Source organism: Rhea americana, unplaced genomic scaffold (genome assembly GCF_003343005.1).
Source record: "Rhea americana isolate MKP2758 unplaced genomic scaffold, rheAme1 scaffold_136, whole genome shotgun sequence".
Classification (NCBI taxonomy): domain Eukaryota; kingdom Metazoa; phylum Chordata; class Aves; order Rheiformes; family Rheidae; genus Rhea; species Rhea americana.
This window is the reverse complement of record NW_028185439.1, coordinates 1,644,179-1,660,532: the sequence shown is the minus strand read 5'-3', so window position 1 is coordinate 1,660,532 and position 16,354 is coordinate 1,644,179. Positions and strand designations below refer to the sequence as shown.

Sequence of the window (16,354 nt, the reverse complement as noted above, 5' to 3'; positions counted from 1 at the left end):
AGAGGCCAGGGTGCTAATCAGAGCTGTACAGCTCTCCAGGCTTCCCCTACAGCCCCTGGCTGTGCTGGAATGGGTGTAGTGGGCCCTGGCACAGCTGTGTTCAAGCTGAAGGACAAGCTTGATGGGTCTGTTGCAGCCCCTGACACCATGGCTCTAACATGCCAAGCAGGGCAGCAGTGTCCTGGCTTTGGCCCAGCTGGCTTTTASTCAAGTCAAAGAAAAGTTGTGAGTGCATATACTACCCTGCTGGGGCATCAGCGTAGCTAAGACTGAGAGTGCCTATTTCTCCAATGCTGTGGAATTGAGCTCTGCACCTGCAGCATCTGCCACTGCAGGGTTCCTACTGCTGCACCCTCTCCTTCCCCCTGCTCCCCAAATCAGCCCGCTTCCCTGTGCACAGGCACAGCCTCAGCTTGGCATCAGGGCTCCCCACCCCCAGGAGGGAGGACARGGAGGTTATTAGGGCTGCTTTAAAGATGGATAACTAAGGTAAACACACCATGTTGTGGTTGCTCCGCTCCTGGGGTAATACCTAGCAGAGTGCCAAGCTGGATGGGACAATGCAGATTAACCCCTTCCATTTTTGCATCAAGTTTTACACTTACTGTTTCCCAGCATTTGCTGCACTCTTCCTCAGTGCTTTCCCAGGCTCTTACAGCTGTTGCTGTATTTACCAAATTCCCCCTCTGGGCACTAGTATTTGTGTTCCACCCCCCATTAAAATGTAGTCCTCACCTTACCACTACTAGGCACTAATTAAGCTCACACCACCTATGGCTCTTTCACCCTATCACTATAAAGGAGAGCCTAGTGTTGGACTTCCTGGCTGCAGCACAGCAGTTGTATGCAGCAGGCAAAGGCCTTAAATACAGCTCCCCAAATTGCTGAGGCTCCAGGCCAGAGCCACCCACAGAAGTTAAGGACACATCCCTGCCTTAGCAAGAGCTAGCTCATTGCTTAAGGGATGCTGAGCCTCCTTCACCCCTGCCCTCTCCTCCTCAGGAATACTGCAGGAGCTTTGAYAATCTGTTAGGAGAAGACAACTAGAAGCTTTCTCAAGCCATAACTGCTTCTAAATGAAGCCAAGAAGAGTGGTCATTAACAGCCCTCTTTTTTTGTACCACAGCCAAGACAGCAGAACTGATATCCAACCACTAAAGACCAGGCAGCTTCAGRGCTTATGGTTTGAGAAAGATTAGATATACCAAGAAGGCTGAGTTTTCTTGGTAGAGCTTTGCTAAAGGAACATCAGCTTCTTCCTAAGAGCAGTTACTGCTGCAAGAAGAGAGCCCAGACTTGGGTCTTTCAGTGCTGCTGCTTCCTCTGGTAGGGTAGGGGTAAGCCCCAGCCCTTCAGGTAGGGCTGCAGTTGTAGCCAGGATGTTTGTGCTGACACATGACAAACCTGTCCTGGCTGAGATAGAAGTGCTCCTGTCAACATAGCAGCATTCCTTTCCCCAGATCAAGGAGCTCTGCTAAGCTTAGTCTGCCTGCAAGCTGACCTTAAAGAACAAGACAGCTCTGCCACTTGCCSAAGTCCCAGCCTTTTAGAAAGGGTTACCTGGTACTTCAGGCCATGGACATTTCTTCCACCAAACTCCATAAAAAGATAAAATATCAAACTGAAGATGTTTATTAACATTAAAATACTGTACAGTATAGGCCCATTTCCCCCCCTCCCACCAGCAACACTGTGCACTTATCGAATGCCCTGGTGAATAATGCTGCTTTTGGCACTGTTTGCCTTCTCTTTTTCCTTCTTCTTTATGGGGTCCATCTCAAAACAGCGCCAGAGCCGCAGAGTTTCATCAGCAGCTGCTGATGCCACTGTCGAGCCATCTGGGCTCATGGTCAGATTCAGGACCCTGGCTGTGTGACCTGAGGAAGAGTTATGCAGTCAGGGCTGGGCTGATGGCCCCATGCTCCACTCCGCCTGGTTCTACAACAGTTGCATTCACACCACATTTTGCTGCCATGTACCCACATGAGCCCCACCAACCCCTTGCAGCATGCACAGCTGTCCCCAGATCATGCTAAGGCAGGCTAGGTTCACACCCTAGGCATGCATTTGGAGCCTCAGTCTCTCCACAGCATCCCATGGAGGTGCCTCCCTCTAGCAGCATTCCCCTGGACACTATTCTGTCACTGATACTTCACRCAAGACCTCAGAAGTCTGCTCAAACCAAAGATCACACCAGCCTTTAATCTATGGCAGCCTTTCCCTTCCTTGCCCCAGGCAAGGGGCCCAACCTACCTCGGAGCTCAGTGACCTTGGCCATTGTTGGATACTTCCATACCACCAGCTGATTCTGTGCAAAGCCATGGCCTGAGATGAACTCCTTGTAGTTTGTTGACCACAGAATAGAGCAAACCTGGRAAAAGGCAGGTAAAAGGCAAGCTGCTCATGCAGAAACTGTTTACCCAGAGACAAGCCCRTGATAGTTCCCTCCTTTGCCATTCCCCTAGACCTCAGAAGCAAACCACTCTGTACAGATGTTTGCCTCACCTGAGAATGGGCATCAACAGCACTGAGGCAGGTGCCAGAACACACGTTCCAAATCCGGATGTGTCTGTCACTAGTCCCACCTCCAGTGGCTAGAACATTTGACTGCCATGGACACCAGGCCACAGCCTGTAAGAAAAGTGTTAGTTTTAAGACACACAAGAGGCAATCTGCTCCATACTGCACYTTCAATGGCCCAAGTCACAACAGCACTAGGGCAGCCCCTCTACACACTGCAGTCTCCCTCTAGGGAGGGGAGAAGTTCAGTAGATCCTTGCACAGCATACCAAGTGCTCCATGTCTGCCTTGTATACAAACATATGCCCACACCTCACCAACAGCAGCCATACACTCACCTTGACAGCACCCTGGTGCTGAGTGAAGGTCTGTACAGGAGCAAAGTCACCACCGTCCCCTTGAGTACACGGCCAGATATTCACCAGGTTGTCATTGCCCCCGCTGGCTAAGTAGCGACCATCTAAAGACCACTTGAGTCCACAAACCTCCTGTGTGTGGCCAGCAAGTGTGGCCACATGGTGCTCAGCCACTCTCACATCGTGGTGGTGGATATGGCCGGTTCGTGCTCCACTGGAGAGAGAAGGGAGGTTTGCAGGGTCAGGTGGGCACATCTTTTCACTGCAAGCCATCTTTGTGCTTGTGTATTGCTAGACTGCCTTAGCTGCTGCTGGATTTCAGCTAGTATTACCAGTGTCACTGGGCTGTTGAGATGAGTTGTCAAGGCAGCCACAGGATTAGCAACTGCAGCACAAAGAGCAAGGGAAAAGAGAGCCCTTCTACCCATGGCCCAATGAATGGGCTGAATAAGAATCCCAAGCCAGGCCAGAACTTCCTCCAAGCCATCCCAGATTCACACATAGTGTGAGTTAGAGATCAGAATCTGCAACAGCTGGACGTGCCATTTGCCCACACTAACRTACAATTTTACCTGGAGAGGATGTAGCTGTTCCAGCTGAGGGACCCCACACGTGAAGAATGACTGATCATATTTCGGAGACGTTTCTGCTGCTGTATGTCCCATAGCTAGAAAGGCAGAGCACTAAGTTCTCCAGTGTACCAGAAAATCTAGCCAATGGCACCCTCATCTTTGCCCATGGAGCCTTATAAGCTTTGGCATTCAACCTTTTCAGTGTGGGAACAGATACAAATTTGTACCTCATGCCTACAGAACAGAAAGTAAATCCAGATGCTAGAAAATCCTAAAGCCAAACACTGCCTCCTGCTGCAGTTAGTCACTGCCCAGAAGTCTGGCCACAGCTGGATGCAGACTCCCCACTAGGCTTTGCACCCTCACTAGTCAGTGGAACAGCCACTGGTAGACAAGACTGCAGTGAAAGCTACACACAGCCTATTAGAGAGTAGCAGCAGACAGCAAAGACATGCACAGCTACTTTGAATTCGTGCTACCTCCTGTTGATATGACTGTAAGGACTCCTTCAGATAATACCCATTATCTAACATGCCAGAGTACATTGTCCTCTGAGATGTTCTGTGCATTCCTCTATCACAAGTCACCCATTTCACTTGGCAGCCTCCTGTCAAAGCCAGCAACTCATCACTTAACTGAGGTAAGGCCCCCACACACCCTACATTCCTCCCACCYGTGGGAGGAAGACAAATCCAAATGCACTGTATCCTTTTGGTGCTAGTCAAGACTTTGTCCAAAGTCCACAACTTCAGCAATCCCTAGATGACMCCTCTAGCTTTATTCCTACGCTCACCTGGACTTCAGCATTACTTGTGCCAACAGCAAGGTAGTTTCCTTCTTTAATCCATGACACAGAAGAAACATAATCATCTGGATGCTCCATCTGCAGCAGCTGGATGATCTCCCCAGAGGAGTAATTCCACAGATACACAGAGTTGTCCAGAGCCACTGCCAGGAAGTTCTGAGAGCTCCAGTCAATGAGATTCAGATCTACAATTTGGAAAAGCAATGCATCTCAGCACAGCACTGCAGCCAAGAACTTTCACCCAGTGCTGATGCTACATCTGCCACATAAGCCAGTCACGCACATGCACAGTAAAGACGCAGCCTCCTGAAAGTCGCTGTACCCAGCTATCAAGGTCAGAGAGCCCTGGACCAAGTCACTTGCACGGCACTTTGGACCACTGTTCCTATAAGGCTACACACGGACACTCTAGAAGTGGTCAGTGCAAGCCTGGATGCATTAGACATCAACTCAGCCAAGTTAGCTCCAGTTCCTAGAAGCACACCACTCTAATTACTGGAGAAAATACGTAGCCAGTGTTTGTTTTCATTCAGATCTTGCTTATAGATGTGGGTTAGGTTTGGTCAGACTCATGCAAAGGTTTCAGCATAGAATAAAGTTTAACAAAGTTGCATTTAGACAAGCTAGACAAAAAAAAAAGCGGGAGGAAGTGCAATGGATTATAATAAGACTTCTTCAAAGCCTTATTCAGAGATGAGAAGTACCTTTTYGGTGGGACAAGGAGTTCACAGAAATCAGCAAGGAGCAAAAGTGGCACTAAATTGCCCACCCAAACCCATCCCAGCTGGGGAAGTGAGGCAGGGCTCATCTATTCTCTCAACAAGAGAGCAAGAAGAATCAGCAGACACCTCCCAGTGGCACTCTAGTGCAGAACAAGCTCCATGCCCACTCACYGTTACAACCTACTTACAATAGTCATTGCGAATTTCTGGTGCATCAAGAATTCGATCTGGCATTGATGGAATGTATCTACCATTCTTCCTGGTGGACCCAGGTGTGGTCTTCTGACTGTAGAGCACTTTCAGGTTATTCTGATAGCCTGTGTGCAGAGGAACAGCTTTGTTATCCTAAGTTACTGTTTCTTCTTGGTTGATCACTGCTCACCCAGCTAGTAGACTCTGCCAATGAAAGTCAAATCCCAAACAGAGGGAAGAGATGAGTTCTGCCACAGAGAACACAATGTGTGCTCACACTGCAGGTGCCAGTCCTGGACTGGATCAATGTCCTTGCCACTGCCACTAAATCAACATCAGTGGCTGTTAATAGCTGAAGCAGGATAGGTTCCAGTTCCCCAATTCACAAGAATACATTTAGCTGGAAAGCACATGATTTTCTGTACGCCACATTTAAAAACAGTTGAGCTACAGAGCGYGCAGCAGAGAGCATGAGGCCTTTACAGACATCATGAAGATTTACTATTTGCAGTGTAAGTTTGCAACAAGCAATCACTGCTCAAGTTTTGTAATGAACTTTAGCACAGCTGTTTTGCCAGACCCTCTACTTCAGAAAAGCTAGGAGGGAAACACCAGTGTTCAAGAGCTCTGAGGAAGTCAGTTGTTCTCTCCCATGTTCAAATATAAGGTTTGAGTTACAGTTCCCTTTCCCAAATATCTCCAGCTGAGTCAACTCACCATCAGACCCTGCATCATACCTTCTGGAGCATTCTGTGGCTTTCCACTAAGGCGAAGTATCTTTGCCTCTTCTACATCAAAACCATTCAGGTTCACTGCCCAGGCTTTCTGTTGCTCCTAGAGAGACCAAACACCCTCAGCATGACTCATTTGACATACGAAGCCCATGCTGCACCTCAGACAAAACTGTAGCTGGCAGGGCATATGCTCAGCCCTCTTCTCCCAGAATCAGAAGGTACATGACTGTACTGTAGGAGTCAGTTGCACATAGGCAGCTCAAAGTAGTTTTTCCTCAGACCTTGGCACTGCATCCTGCTCACAAAGTTTTCCTACAGAAAGGGGAGCAAATTCAACAATTCTCATTGCCRGAGGGGAAGCCGCAGCCACAAGGGACCATGTGCTTCATAAACAGATTTCAGAACACATTCCAGAATAGTTCCCCGTGCAGACATTCTCCTCGAATAGCTACCACCAGCAGTTTGACTGCGTGCAGGATCACAGCTTTGTGCCTCTGTAGCATGCTTCATTTAAAAGCCTCATCACTCCTTCAAAGTTGAATTTTACTATCATAAGCTGCACTGATTAGAGTGGAAACACAGGTTTAAGGAGGCTCTACAGTTTCTTGTACCCAAGGAAACATCCCCAAAGAGCAGCTATGCTCAGCCTCCTCTGCGGCAGCTGTGMACCAGTTCTGCTGACAGCCACTACAGCTTCCACCTCACCCCAGACTCCTGAAGCCAAGAGCTGGAAGCTGTGGTAGCTGTGGCTGTTAGCCTCACAAACCCTTTTKTTAAGTTTTACAGTTTGCTTCTCTGGAAAAGGTTAAGAAGGATTAACTATTGCATAATGCATATTACAACAGTCATCATATAGCTAGCAGCATGCTCACCTTCTTGGTAGGGGAATCCTCTGCAGGGTCATTCTCTTTGGTTAGGAGAAAATTGGCCATCTCCATCTGCATAGTGCTGCGGTTGGGAATGTAGCGATCCCCCCCAGCCTTTGTTGGGGTGCTCTGGATTTTGGATCCTGATTTACCTGTATTCACATGCATAAATATTGTCTTACAGCTGTCAGACAGCCTGAGCTTTTGAGAAACACAGCAAAACTAGCACTCTAAAAGGCATTCTACCCGCAACAGACTACATAGCATCCACCAGTAAAGCGCCATGATCATATGATGACTCAGAGCATTGTTACACATTCTGTACAAGTTACAGATAACTCGTATTTCTGGCCTCTACACCTTGCCATATCCYGGCAGTCCCCAACCCACCCAGCCCAATCTCAGTGCTGTTAGATACATCCTTGGGTCTAGTGCAGYCAGTTCAGTGCTTCCAGCTATGAGGAGGATGCCAAAACGCTGTTGCAGCATGCAAAGCTGTCAGTACACACACTCCCACACGTGCCACAGCCCAGAGCTGGGCCAGCGAGGCCCTGCTGCGGGGCAGCAGTTCACCCCAACTCGGTGCACCCGGCCCTGCCCACCTCGCGCCCAGGAAGAGGGGGCAGGAGACCCCCGGGAGCCGGGGCACTGTAACCACCCCCCTCTCACCCGGCTAGTGAGTGGGCCAGGGCAGCCTGCTAGAGCCTCAGAGCCCCCCGCGGCGCAGGCGGGCGGCCCGGGCGCGCTCCACCCACCGGGGGGCAGCAGCCTGCCGCTCACCGGGGGTCTTGGACGGCGTCTTGCTGGCGCTGTGGGAGCGGTTGGCCGGCTTCATGGGCGACACGCCGGCGGCGGGGCTGGGCCCGGGGGCGCCGCTCTCCTTGGCCTTGCGCTGCCACCGCGCCGGCGGCGCGTTGGGGATCGGCGTGTCCAGCTTCAGCAGCCCGTGCAGGTCCGCCTCGAACACGAACTGCGCCATGGCGCTGCGGGAGGGAGGGAAGGAGGGCAGGCGGCGTCAGCGCGGCGCCGCGCAGGGGCCCGGGCCGCGTCGCGAGCCTGCCCCGGGCGGGCCCCCTGCCCCGGGCGGGCCCCCCACGTCCCCATCGCGCCCCCCGCCCCGCGGTGCCGGGGTGCCGAGGTGCCGGGCCCCCCCCCCGCCCCGGCCGCCCCTCACCACCTGCGCTCTCCGGTTGAGGCTCTCGTGAGCTCGCTCCGCACCGCACTTAAACGCCGCGCGGCCGCTTCTCCCATTGGCCGCTTCAAACCCAACGGCCGCGCGCTGCCATGGCGACCGCCGCGCGCCGCGTCGCGATTGGCTGGGCAGGGCGGCGCGGGCGGGGCTCTGCCGGGGGGCGGCCCCGGGGCCGGCAGTCGGAGGGTGGCGAGGGGCTGGGCCGGGGGGTGGACCGTGCCGCTCCGCTTTCGTGGGAACCGGTCCGAGCCGCCGGGCCCTGCGAACCGGGGCCGCTGGGGGCAGTGTGAGGCGGGGGAAGAGGGGGGTCTGGGAGAAGGACAAAGGAGATGAGGGGGGCAGCCGCGGGCGCCGCGAAGGACAGGAGGCCGAGTCTGTCCGCTTCTCGTTTATAGCACAAGCGAGGAGGCGGGAGCCCCGCGGGCCGCGCTCAGGGCGGCCCCCGCGGCTCCCAGCCGCTCATGAGGAGATAGGACTGGTTGGCGATGTCCGTGGTGGGTGCGAGGCGCTGCGCGAAGCCCCATGGTGGGTCTCGCTTGGCTGGGAGGCCGCCGGGCAGCCTGCCAGCCCCGTACTCCTGCGGGGGGCYGCTGGCCTCCTCCCGCCCCGGCAGCGCCTTGGGCAGCATGGCCAGCTCCGTGGCCCGCCGGTCCGGCAGCACCTCCAGCAGGCAGGGCAGCACGGCGTCCTCCGGGGGCTGCTTGTAGAAGGCGTTGGTCTGTGGAAGAGAGCAGACTCGGTCAGGGCGGCTCTTGCGGCATGGGGTGCTTTGAGGTGTCCGCGGGGAGCCATGTTGGGTCTCCTGAGGTGTCCCTGGGGAGCCATGTTGGGTGCCCCAAGGTGCCCCTTGGGAGCCATGTTGACCAGCCTGGTGCCTCACAGCCCTGACCCTGGAGCCAAGCCATTGCCACATCTGGGCCCTGTGGGCTTGAGGTCCCTGCGGGCAATCTGGGGGCTCAGAAGATGTTCCCTGGGCTCTGTGCACTCTTCTCCAAGTCTGAAGTGGGGGGCTGGGAAGGTGCTCCTGTGGCTGGGATGCTGGAGAGGGCTTAGCTGTAGAGCAGAGAGTGACTGTGAAGTGTTGGGGTCAAGGCAGTTCCCCACTCTGGGGATGCTGCTACAGTGTCCTCACCTGGCTGTATTTGCTGCTCTCAATGAGGAAGTTGCCCAGTGCACGGTGCAGGTCTGGGACAGGTGGCCAGAGCTTCTGCTTCATGCTGCTGAGTAGGAGAAAGAGAGGTGTGAAAGGCAAACCCCAGTCCAGGTGTGCCCTGCCCTATGGAGAGCCCATAGGACAGGGTGCTCAGGTGTTGTGCTGCACACACCCCAATGAGGTGCAGATAAGAGGTGTGTGCATTTCAGGCCTTACCTATACAGGGAGGGGAAGGTGCACCTCAGCCCCAAGAGCATTCCTGTGAAGAGCAGTGGCACCACCAGAACACTTGGGATGATCCAGCCTGGGTTGGAGGAGGAGCATTGAGAAGGCAGAGATTCCCGGGCCTATGTCCTTGTGCCCCTCATAGCCCTGTCACCCTCTGCCCAGTGCTGCACATCTCATTTCCAGCATCCTCAGTCTTTYGCCTTCTGCCCTACGGCTTATCCAGCCACAGCCTCCACTCCTGCCCCACTCCTTACCCGCATCAGCAGAGGCATCAACCACAACAGGTTTGGACCAGGCGCTCCATTTGCCCTGGTACCATGGCCCACTGGGCTGGGCTCGCACCTGGGCAAGGTAGCGGGCGCCAGGGCGCAGGTCCAGGACTTCTTTCCTGGCTGCCCGTGGGACTTGCAAGACCTGCAAGGTAGAGATGAATTAGAGATGACAGCTGCTGTGGAGCTACAGAAGGGCAGAACTGGGACTAGGGTCTGTCCTGCCTCACCCCAGGCAGGGGCTGAGTACCAGCAGCAGAGAAGGGTCAGGGCTGTTTGGAGGAACCCTGGCTGTGGTGGGCAGAGAGTGCCTGCCCACCCCATTACCTTCCAGTCATGGCTATTCTCCACTGAATAGCGGAGCTGATAAACCAGCTGCTCTTCCAGCTCCTCCAGGGGTGGCACCCACTGCAGGATAAACCGGCCCTGCACCACTGTGGCCTGCAGGAGCTGTGGGGGGTCTGTGAGCACTGTGAAGACAGGGACATGTCACTGCCAGGGRACCCTGCTCCCTCGGAGTCTGAAGGGCCTCCTGCCAGCCAGCTGCAGGCAGCACCGGTGCTGGAACTCACCAGCCTGGTGCAACCAGAAGGGTTCCTTGAAGTAGCTGAGAGTGGGCCGTGTGTGAGGCCAGGTGACGTTCACCAGGACAGAGATGGCACTGCCAGCTCTGGGCTGAAATGTGCAGGTGTGGGTACCCTGGGCCCTCACACCTACCATCTTGCACAGCTGCCATGTTTCTTCCCTGCGGAGGGAACAGGAAGCATGTCAGCGCCTCGGCTGCAGCCCTGCTGCCCTCACCCTCTGCCAGCTCTGCTCAGCTGTGGGGTTCTCTCCTGGGGCAAAGTCACTCCTGTCCCCATCAGGCCAGCACTGCCTAGCCCTCTTGCCCTTGTTCAGGAAAGCCAGGGCAGCCCCAAGTTGGAGAGTTAGCAGGGGCTGGTGTGGTGGTGGGAGGTGCAGCATGCGTGGGCAAGTGGCACGGTGTGAAGCAGCATGGCAGGGCATGGTGCAGGGGGCACAATGCCAGACACAGCAATGTGCAAGGCGGGAGTCTCCGGGGTGCGCTCCCCCTGCCCATGAGCACTGTGTCTGGGCATGCCTTTACCTTTTGCCAGCCCTGYTCTGGGGTGCCTGGTAGAAGAGCTCGTGGGAGCTGCTGGTGTCTGTCGGGTCCCACCTCCACTCGCAGCGCACATGCTGCAGGTCAGGGGTGGTGCAGAGCAGGCTGATGTCTCCTGGGCAGGCAAGAGCACAGGAGCCAGGGCAGAGAGAGAGCTGCTTCCCCTCACCCTAAGCCCTCCAAGCCCTGGGTGCTGCACCTCTTCTACCCCCAAGACCTCCAACCATCATACCCCTGGGGTATGTGCACCTTCCCCGCTGGGCTCAGCCCTGTGCTTGGTCTGATGTCTCATGCAGAGCCCTGACAGTCGGAACTGCCGCTCACCAGAGGAGTGGGGTGTCTCTGCAGCTACTGCCTGGGACCAGGGGCCCCACACGCCATCCATGGAGAGGCCATCAGGCTTGCTGCGCACCTGGATGTGGTACCTCACCCCAGGTTGCAGGTCCCGAAGCAGCACCCAGCTGTTGGTCTGTACCAGTCGCTGCAGGAGAGGGATGAGGCTGAGGAGCAGCCGTGGCCCCCAAGCCCCTGCCCAGCCCTGGCCCCTGTACATACTTGTTCTGCACCCAGGGAGGTTGCATCTCCTTCAGGTGTGGGCACCAGGGTGCTGCTGGCCTGTAGGACCAATAAGTCCCCAGGGCGCTGCCCGCTGGGGTCCAGTGTTAYGCTGCAGGGTGCCTCCCCAGAGACCTCCACACAGTAACGAACCTCGTAGAGGAAGAAGTTCAGGTAGTCGGCAAGTGGGGGCTGCCAGGTGACCCATAGCTGCCCTGCCGTGCCAGTCCAGGTGGCTGTGATGTTTGTTGGTGGGGCAATGAGACCTGCGAGGAACATGCCAGAGTGTTGACCCTCCTGCAGCAGCCCCTGTACAGGCACGGCCTCAGTGTGTTGTGCTGAGGAGCTGGAGGAGACCCTGCCATCATCCCGGGGGTGCCTCCCTGCCAGACCTCATTGTGCAGGATCTGAGGTATTGCCAGCTCCAGCAGGGACTTCTGCAGGCTGGCACTGTGTGGGCCTGGTCCAAGCCTGCCCACAGCAAGGACCATGGTGGGCAGAGAAGCAGGGAGGATAGAGAATGGAGTCCAAGGAGCAACCTGGAGCCCTGGCTGGGGCCAGCTGTTGCCATGTGGGCACTGTACCACGGGAGGGACTCACCCACTGCATCCACGCTGAGCTCCCGCRAGTATTTGGTTTGATTGGTGGTGGCATTCACAATGAGGATGGAGAGCTGGCTGAAGAGCCGCACATCCTGGCTGGGAAACACGCAGACATGCCGCATCCCACTGGCCCCACGGCTCTGCGTGGAAACTGCACACGCCTTGGGCACCTCCCTAGAGAACGGAGAGTCAGGGACCCTCCAGCACATCCCACCTGGGGCCAGGCTGGAGGAGAGGGATCCTGGGACATAGCACTAAGACCTCAGCAGCCAAAGGTGCTACCAGCCCCTTTCCYGCACCCCAGCCCATCACAGGACACCTTTCTGGTGAGACTGAGGCAAGACCTGGGACACCAGCAGTTCCAGCCCTGCCGTGAGCATACAATAACTACCCTGTAGCTCGCAGCAGGCTCTCCAGCCTCTCCATGCACCTGGGGGATGRCCATGGAGAACCCCAGTGCAGTGGGTGCCACAGGAGCTGGGCCCTGTACACCTCAGCCTGTGCCAGGCTGGGCCAAGCGGGGSCTGGGCAGCATCGGTACCACTCCTACCTGCTGTACCAGTAGTAGAAGTGGCACTTCCCACTCGTGGCCTCTTCCTCCTCCTCTTCATCCCAGAAGCATGTGAGGTCCTCAAAGGAGCGGGAAAAACAGAGGATGTCCTCAGGCACCTCATTCAGGAGCGCAGCATCTGGGAGGAGCACGGGCATAAAGGAGCCCCCAGGCACAACCCCATCCTGCATGTGTACCCCTCCATGTCCCATGCCATCTCAGCCCTGAGGCCTGTCACTGCAGGGAGCTTGGGGTAGCATGGCTGTGCCTACCCTGGGGCCACAGAGTGGATGCAAATGTTCCCCTGCCAGCCGTGACACCGTGGGAGGTATGTAGTACGCAGGCTCACTTGCCAGTTCATGCGAGGGTCCTGGCTGGTGTCACGGGGCCTTGCCAACCAACCCTCACTTCTCCCCCTTCCTCAGCACATGGGGTCCTTTGGGACAAACAAACATCCCAAAATAGCTCTGTGGTCAGAGCAAGGCTCAGGCCCAGGCCCWGGCTCTGCTGGGCCTGGAGATCAGTGGGAAGCACCCCCTGCCCTGCTCACGCCAGAGATAGCACTGGCTGCGGAAAGGCGCGCGGAAGTGAGATAAGGAGGAGCAGCGCCCCAGGGGAGAGGGAAAGGGCCCTGGGGCTGGCGTAGGGGTGCACAGGGCAGCTGCCCAAGCTGCTCACTGGCCACCATCCTGAGTGTGGGGRCTGCTCGCACCTCAGCAGGGGCAGCTCAGTGGGCTGTGGGTTTCTCCAGCCTGCTTGGTGAGTTGCCCTCCCTGTCATCACAGGGGTAAAGAAGAGCACAGCCCGTGTGGGACCCCTCAGCAGGGAGTGCTGCACGCAGCAGGAACTTCCTATCCCCATTGGCATGGAGAAGCGGACAGCCCTGAAGGACACAGACGTACAATGCAGGGAATAGAGCCAACATAAGCTGCCTCACTGCTTCTCCATCACAGCTCCAGCATCCTCCTCTCTCATGGCTTCCGGCCCAGGGGCTGCCCCAGCCTCCTCTTGGGAAATACCCTGTTCCCCCCGAGAGCTGCCCTCAGCTGGAGAACATCACAACACGGTGTGTGCTGTCGCCTGGCCCTGCTCCATGTGCTGAGGGTGCCCATTCTGTGCTCTGGAGCCTCATGCACAGCCCTGCAGCTGGCTGAGCCACTGCAAGATGAAAGGAGTGAGCACAAGAGCAAGGACAGTCCCTGATGTCCTTGCCACCCTCCCAGTGTCCCCCTGTTCCCCCTTGCCCTGACCCCCTAGCTCCCTTCCTCCCTTCCCAGCCCAGCATTGCCTTCCCTCCCCAGCCCACACATGTCTCTTGATGCAGACCACAGCCTCCTTGCCACAATTCTCTCTCCTACCTTGCTCTTCCCTTTCTGCACCCTCCTGCCCCAGCCTGCCCTGCCTGGCTGGGCCATCTGCACCTCGTGCCAGCACCAGGCCTTCCCTGGCTGCGACAGGCCATGCTGGGGGATGGGGGATGAGCCCCATGGCCAGAAGATGCAGGCACTTGCTTCCCTCTGCTCAAGCTCCATCCCACAATGCAGGTAGGAGCTTGCACCAGTCCTGTGGAACCTCTCCACTCTATGTTAGCAACTTCCTTCAGCAAACTCACTGTACAGCATGGCAATCCAGGTGAACAGTGCTTAGACATAATGCTGTTCAGCCAGCAGCAGTCTAAGGGCAAAGYGGCCCTGCCGAGGCTGTGAGCAGAGGGAGGATGAGCCCTGTCCTTCCTTGCACCCCTGTCCTGGGCTGCTGTGGTGTCCAAGTCCAACCCTCCTACCCAGCTTCCTAAAGCTGCATTGGGCAGCCAGGGGCAGGTCAGGGGCTGAGGCTGCTCGTGAGGGAGGCCCTGTGCCTAAGGGAGTTAACTTAAAACAGCAGTTTGGGCCWAGTGTCGTGTTCCTGAGTCTCCTGTAGCAGTCTGGCCAGAGATCATGTGTGGGCTCTTAAAGGATGAGTGCAAAAGCAACAGAAAAGCAAAGAGCTCCTTTCCATTACCTGCATGGGGCAGGGAGCAGCGTGACTCCAAGCGAGCCCATGGGGCTGGGAGCCGGGCCTGGGGCTGTGTGCTGCCATTCACAAGGGCTGCTCTGGGGCTGCCTATTTTTTYCTGCAGGCAGCAGGGACCCCTCTTCCTCCAGGCACACTGGAGGGTCCCATGGGTGAGATCGGGGCTCCATTGYCCACCTCAAGTACCCACCCCAGCTCACTCTCTTTGTTTCCACCCAGGGGCCACAAGCACCCTGCAGAACCCCTTTCACCCTGACCCTTGTGCCTGGCCATCTGCACAGCTGCAGCCCCACTCACACCCCTTAAAACCTTTCCATCAGGTGCCAGGCTCTGTGCTTGCCCAAGCACCCTGCAGTGCAGAGGAGGAGGAGGAGCCCTCATCCTGTACTGCTCTGGGGGCGCTCGCTGCCTCATGCACAGGGACTGCATACTACATCCCTCTGGCTCATCCTCTGCAGAAGAAAACAAMCCCCCAGGACCTACCTTCAGATGTTACTGGCTCAGGGGGCAAAGCTGGGCTGCGGAGGCTGAGCAGGATCTCCACAAGCAGGGAAAGAAGCCACCCCTGGTGCAGCCAGGTGGCCATCCCTGCCCCGTGTGGAACTGCCCTGGGGCATGGGACAGCGTGTACCCCAGCTCCACTCTTTCCAGTGCCCTGACTTGCTGCTGGAGTGCCTACAGGCAATACCTTTATCTGGGAAGTGTCAACTTTGCTGCTCAGGAAGCCTGGCTGAAAGGCTCCCTCCGCCCCCATTGCCGGCACTTCCCCGTGCCTGAAACCACCGCGCTGTGGCCTCTCCGCCAGCCGCAGTGCCAAGAGAGACTGCTCCTATCAGATAGGCAGCACGTCCTGCCCTTGTGGCTACCGGGCACACTGGGAGGCTGGAATAGGAAGAAAAACAACCCCTGAGAAAYGAGTGAGGCCCCTGTTGAGGACCATGGGGCGAGGGAAGTCAGTGCAGTYCCACCCCATGCTGCCCTTCACAGGGCCCTGGCACCACAGTGTCAGGTCTGCTCCACACAGACCAGCAACACCATCCCTGGGGCCCTCCCAGGAGGAGGACTACAGTCACTGGGAGCATTRGTAGGGCCCACATGGACACTCATGGTGCCATAGCACATGCAGTGATTGGGATGCCATGGCCTTTATGCCACAACACAACTCTAAGACCTGCAGTCATGTTTGAAGCAACTGGGCAGAGCCCCAGAGCTCCTCTCTATTTCCCCCAGACCAATCTTGCATCTGCTCCCAAAGCCAAAAGTAGCCCTTAGAAAGGGAAGGGAGAGGAGCCACCACCTTAGACTTGCAGTACCAACACACACACACGTATGCACACACACACATACACACACACAAAAACACATGCAGAGTGTTGGCTACATGCATGTGACACAAATGCAGGACCACAGTACTGTCCCACAGAGCCACCCTGCTTTGTGCCCATCTGCCACCACAACATGGTGCTATGCAGCTAGGCCACTGGAGGGAGAGGCCACAGCTGGACCAGTTTTAGATGCTGCCATTGGCTGTGGTACAGGACAATAGTGTCCCTGGGGAGCGCCATCCAGGCCTCAGGCACTACCACCTCACTAGTGCTTGTGCGCACCTCCTCACTGTGCCACGAGGGTGGGCTTGCTGCCTTCTCCTGACTCTGAAGCAGTAGGTGACAGTACCACCAGCCCCAGGGCACAGAGAGGAGAGGAGGAACAGGCACCACCAATTTGTCATGGTCAAATTTGGTCAAACCAATCCCACTTCCTTCTCTATCCGCCTAATGGGCTCTGCAGTCAGAGAAGCAAGAAGCATAACCTTTGCTTCAGCAAGACCAGTGGCGCTGCCTCACATGCCATTCCCCGCAGCAGCCTTGGCTCAATAGCGCAAGAGGAGGTGCAAGGCCAGCA

General features: G+C 56.4%; 2 protein-coding genes across 5 annotated transcripts; both read right to left on the bottom strand.

Annotated features, from left to right (window-relative positions):
* Nucleotides 1–1,616: 1,616 nt before the first annotated feature.
* CDC20 (cell division cycle 20) lies at nucleotides 1,617–8,014 on the bottom strand. The gene is made up of 11 exons (XM_085298200.1): nucleotides 7,945–8,014; nucleotides 7,548–7,750; nucleotides 6,774–6,919; nucleotides 5,905–6,001; nucleotides 5,164–5,292; nucleotides 4,242–4,438; nucleotides 3,449–3,543; nucleotides 2,859–3,090; nucleotides 2,506–2,631; nucleotides 2,254–2,371; nucleotides 1,617–1,877 (listed from the first exon to the last, which is right to left on the bottom strand). Exons 2-11 carry the CDS (start codon nucleotides 7,744–7,746, stop codon nucleotides 1,699–1,701), a joined length of 1,518 nt encoding a protein of 505 aa, XP_085154326.1. The 5' UTR covers nucleotides 7,747–7,750; nucleotides 7,945–8,014; the 3' UTR covers nucleotides 1,617–1,698.
* Nucleotides 8,015–8,332: 318 nt separating this feature from the next.
* Nucleotides 8,333–15,401, bottom strand: MPL (MPL proto-oncogene, thrombopoietin receptor). 4 transcript variants are annotated; one of them, XM_085298197.1, is made up of 12 exons: nucleotides 14,936–15,396; nucleotides 12,440–12,578; nucleotides 11,888–12,063; nucleotides 11,288–11,553; nucleotides 11,057–11,213; nucleotides 10,718–10,847; nucleotides 10,182–10,354; nucleotides 9,937–10,079; nucleotides 9,595–9,754; nucleotides 9,329–9,416; nucleotides 9,092–9,176; nucleotides 8,333–8,677 (listed from the first exon to the last, which is right to left on the bottom strand). In XM_085298197.1, exons 1-12 carry the CDS (start codon nucleotides 15,204–15,206, stop codon nucleotides 8,390–8,392), a joined length of 2,076 nt encoding a protein of 691 aa, XP_085154323.1. In that variant the 5' UTR covers nucleotides 15,207–15,396; the 3' UTR covers nucleotides 8,333–8,389. The 4 variants fall into 4 exon arrangements, with proteins under 4 accessions (XP_085154323.1, XP_085154324.1, XP_085154322.1 ...); XM_085298198.1 differs by having other exon boundaries at nucleotides 9,092–9,179; nucleotides 11,888–11,985; XM_085298196.1 differs by having other exon boundaries at nucleotides 9,092–9,179; nucleotides 14,936–15,395.
* Between the last annotated feature and the right edge of the window lie 953 nt (nucleotides 15,402–16,354).

What these genes read in the sequence shown, in the direction of transcription:
- CDC20 (XM_085298200.1), bottom strand. Translation starts at nt 7,746, where the DNA reads ATGGCGCAGTTCGTGTTCGAGGCGGACCTGCACGGGCTGCTGAAGCTG. An exon ending in AGGATTCCCCTACCAAGAAG is followed by an intron (nt 6,002 to 6,773) that starts GTGAGCATGCTG and finishes TGGTCTCTCTAG; the next exon opens with GAGCAACAGAAAGCCTGGGC. An exon ending in AGAAATTCGCAATGACTATT is followed by an intron (nt 4,439 to 5,163) that starts GTAAGTAGGTTG and finishes TCCAAATTGTAG; the next exon opens with ATCTGAATCTCATTGACTGG.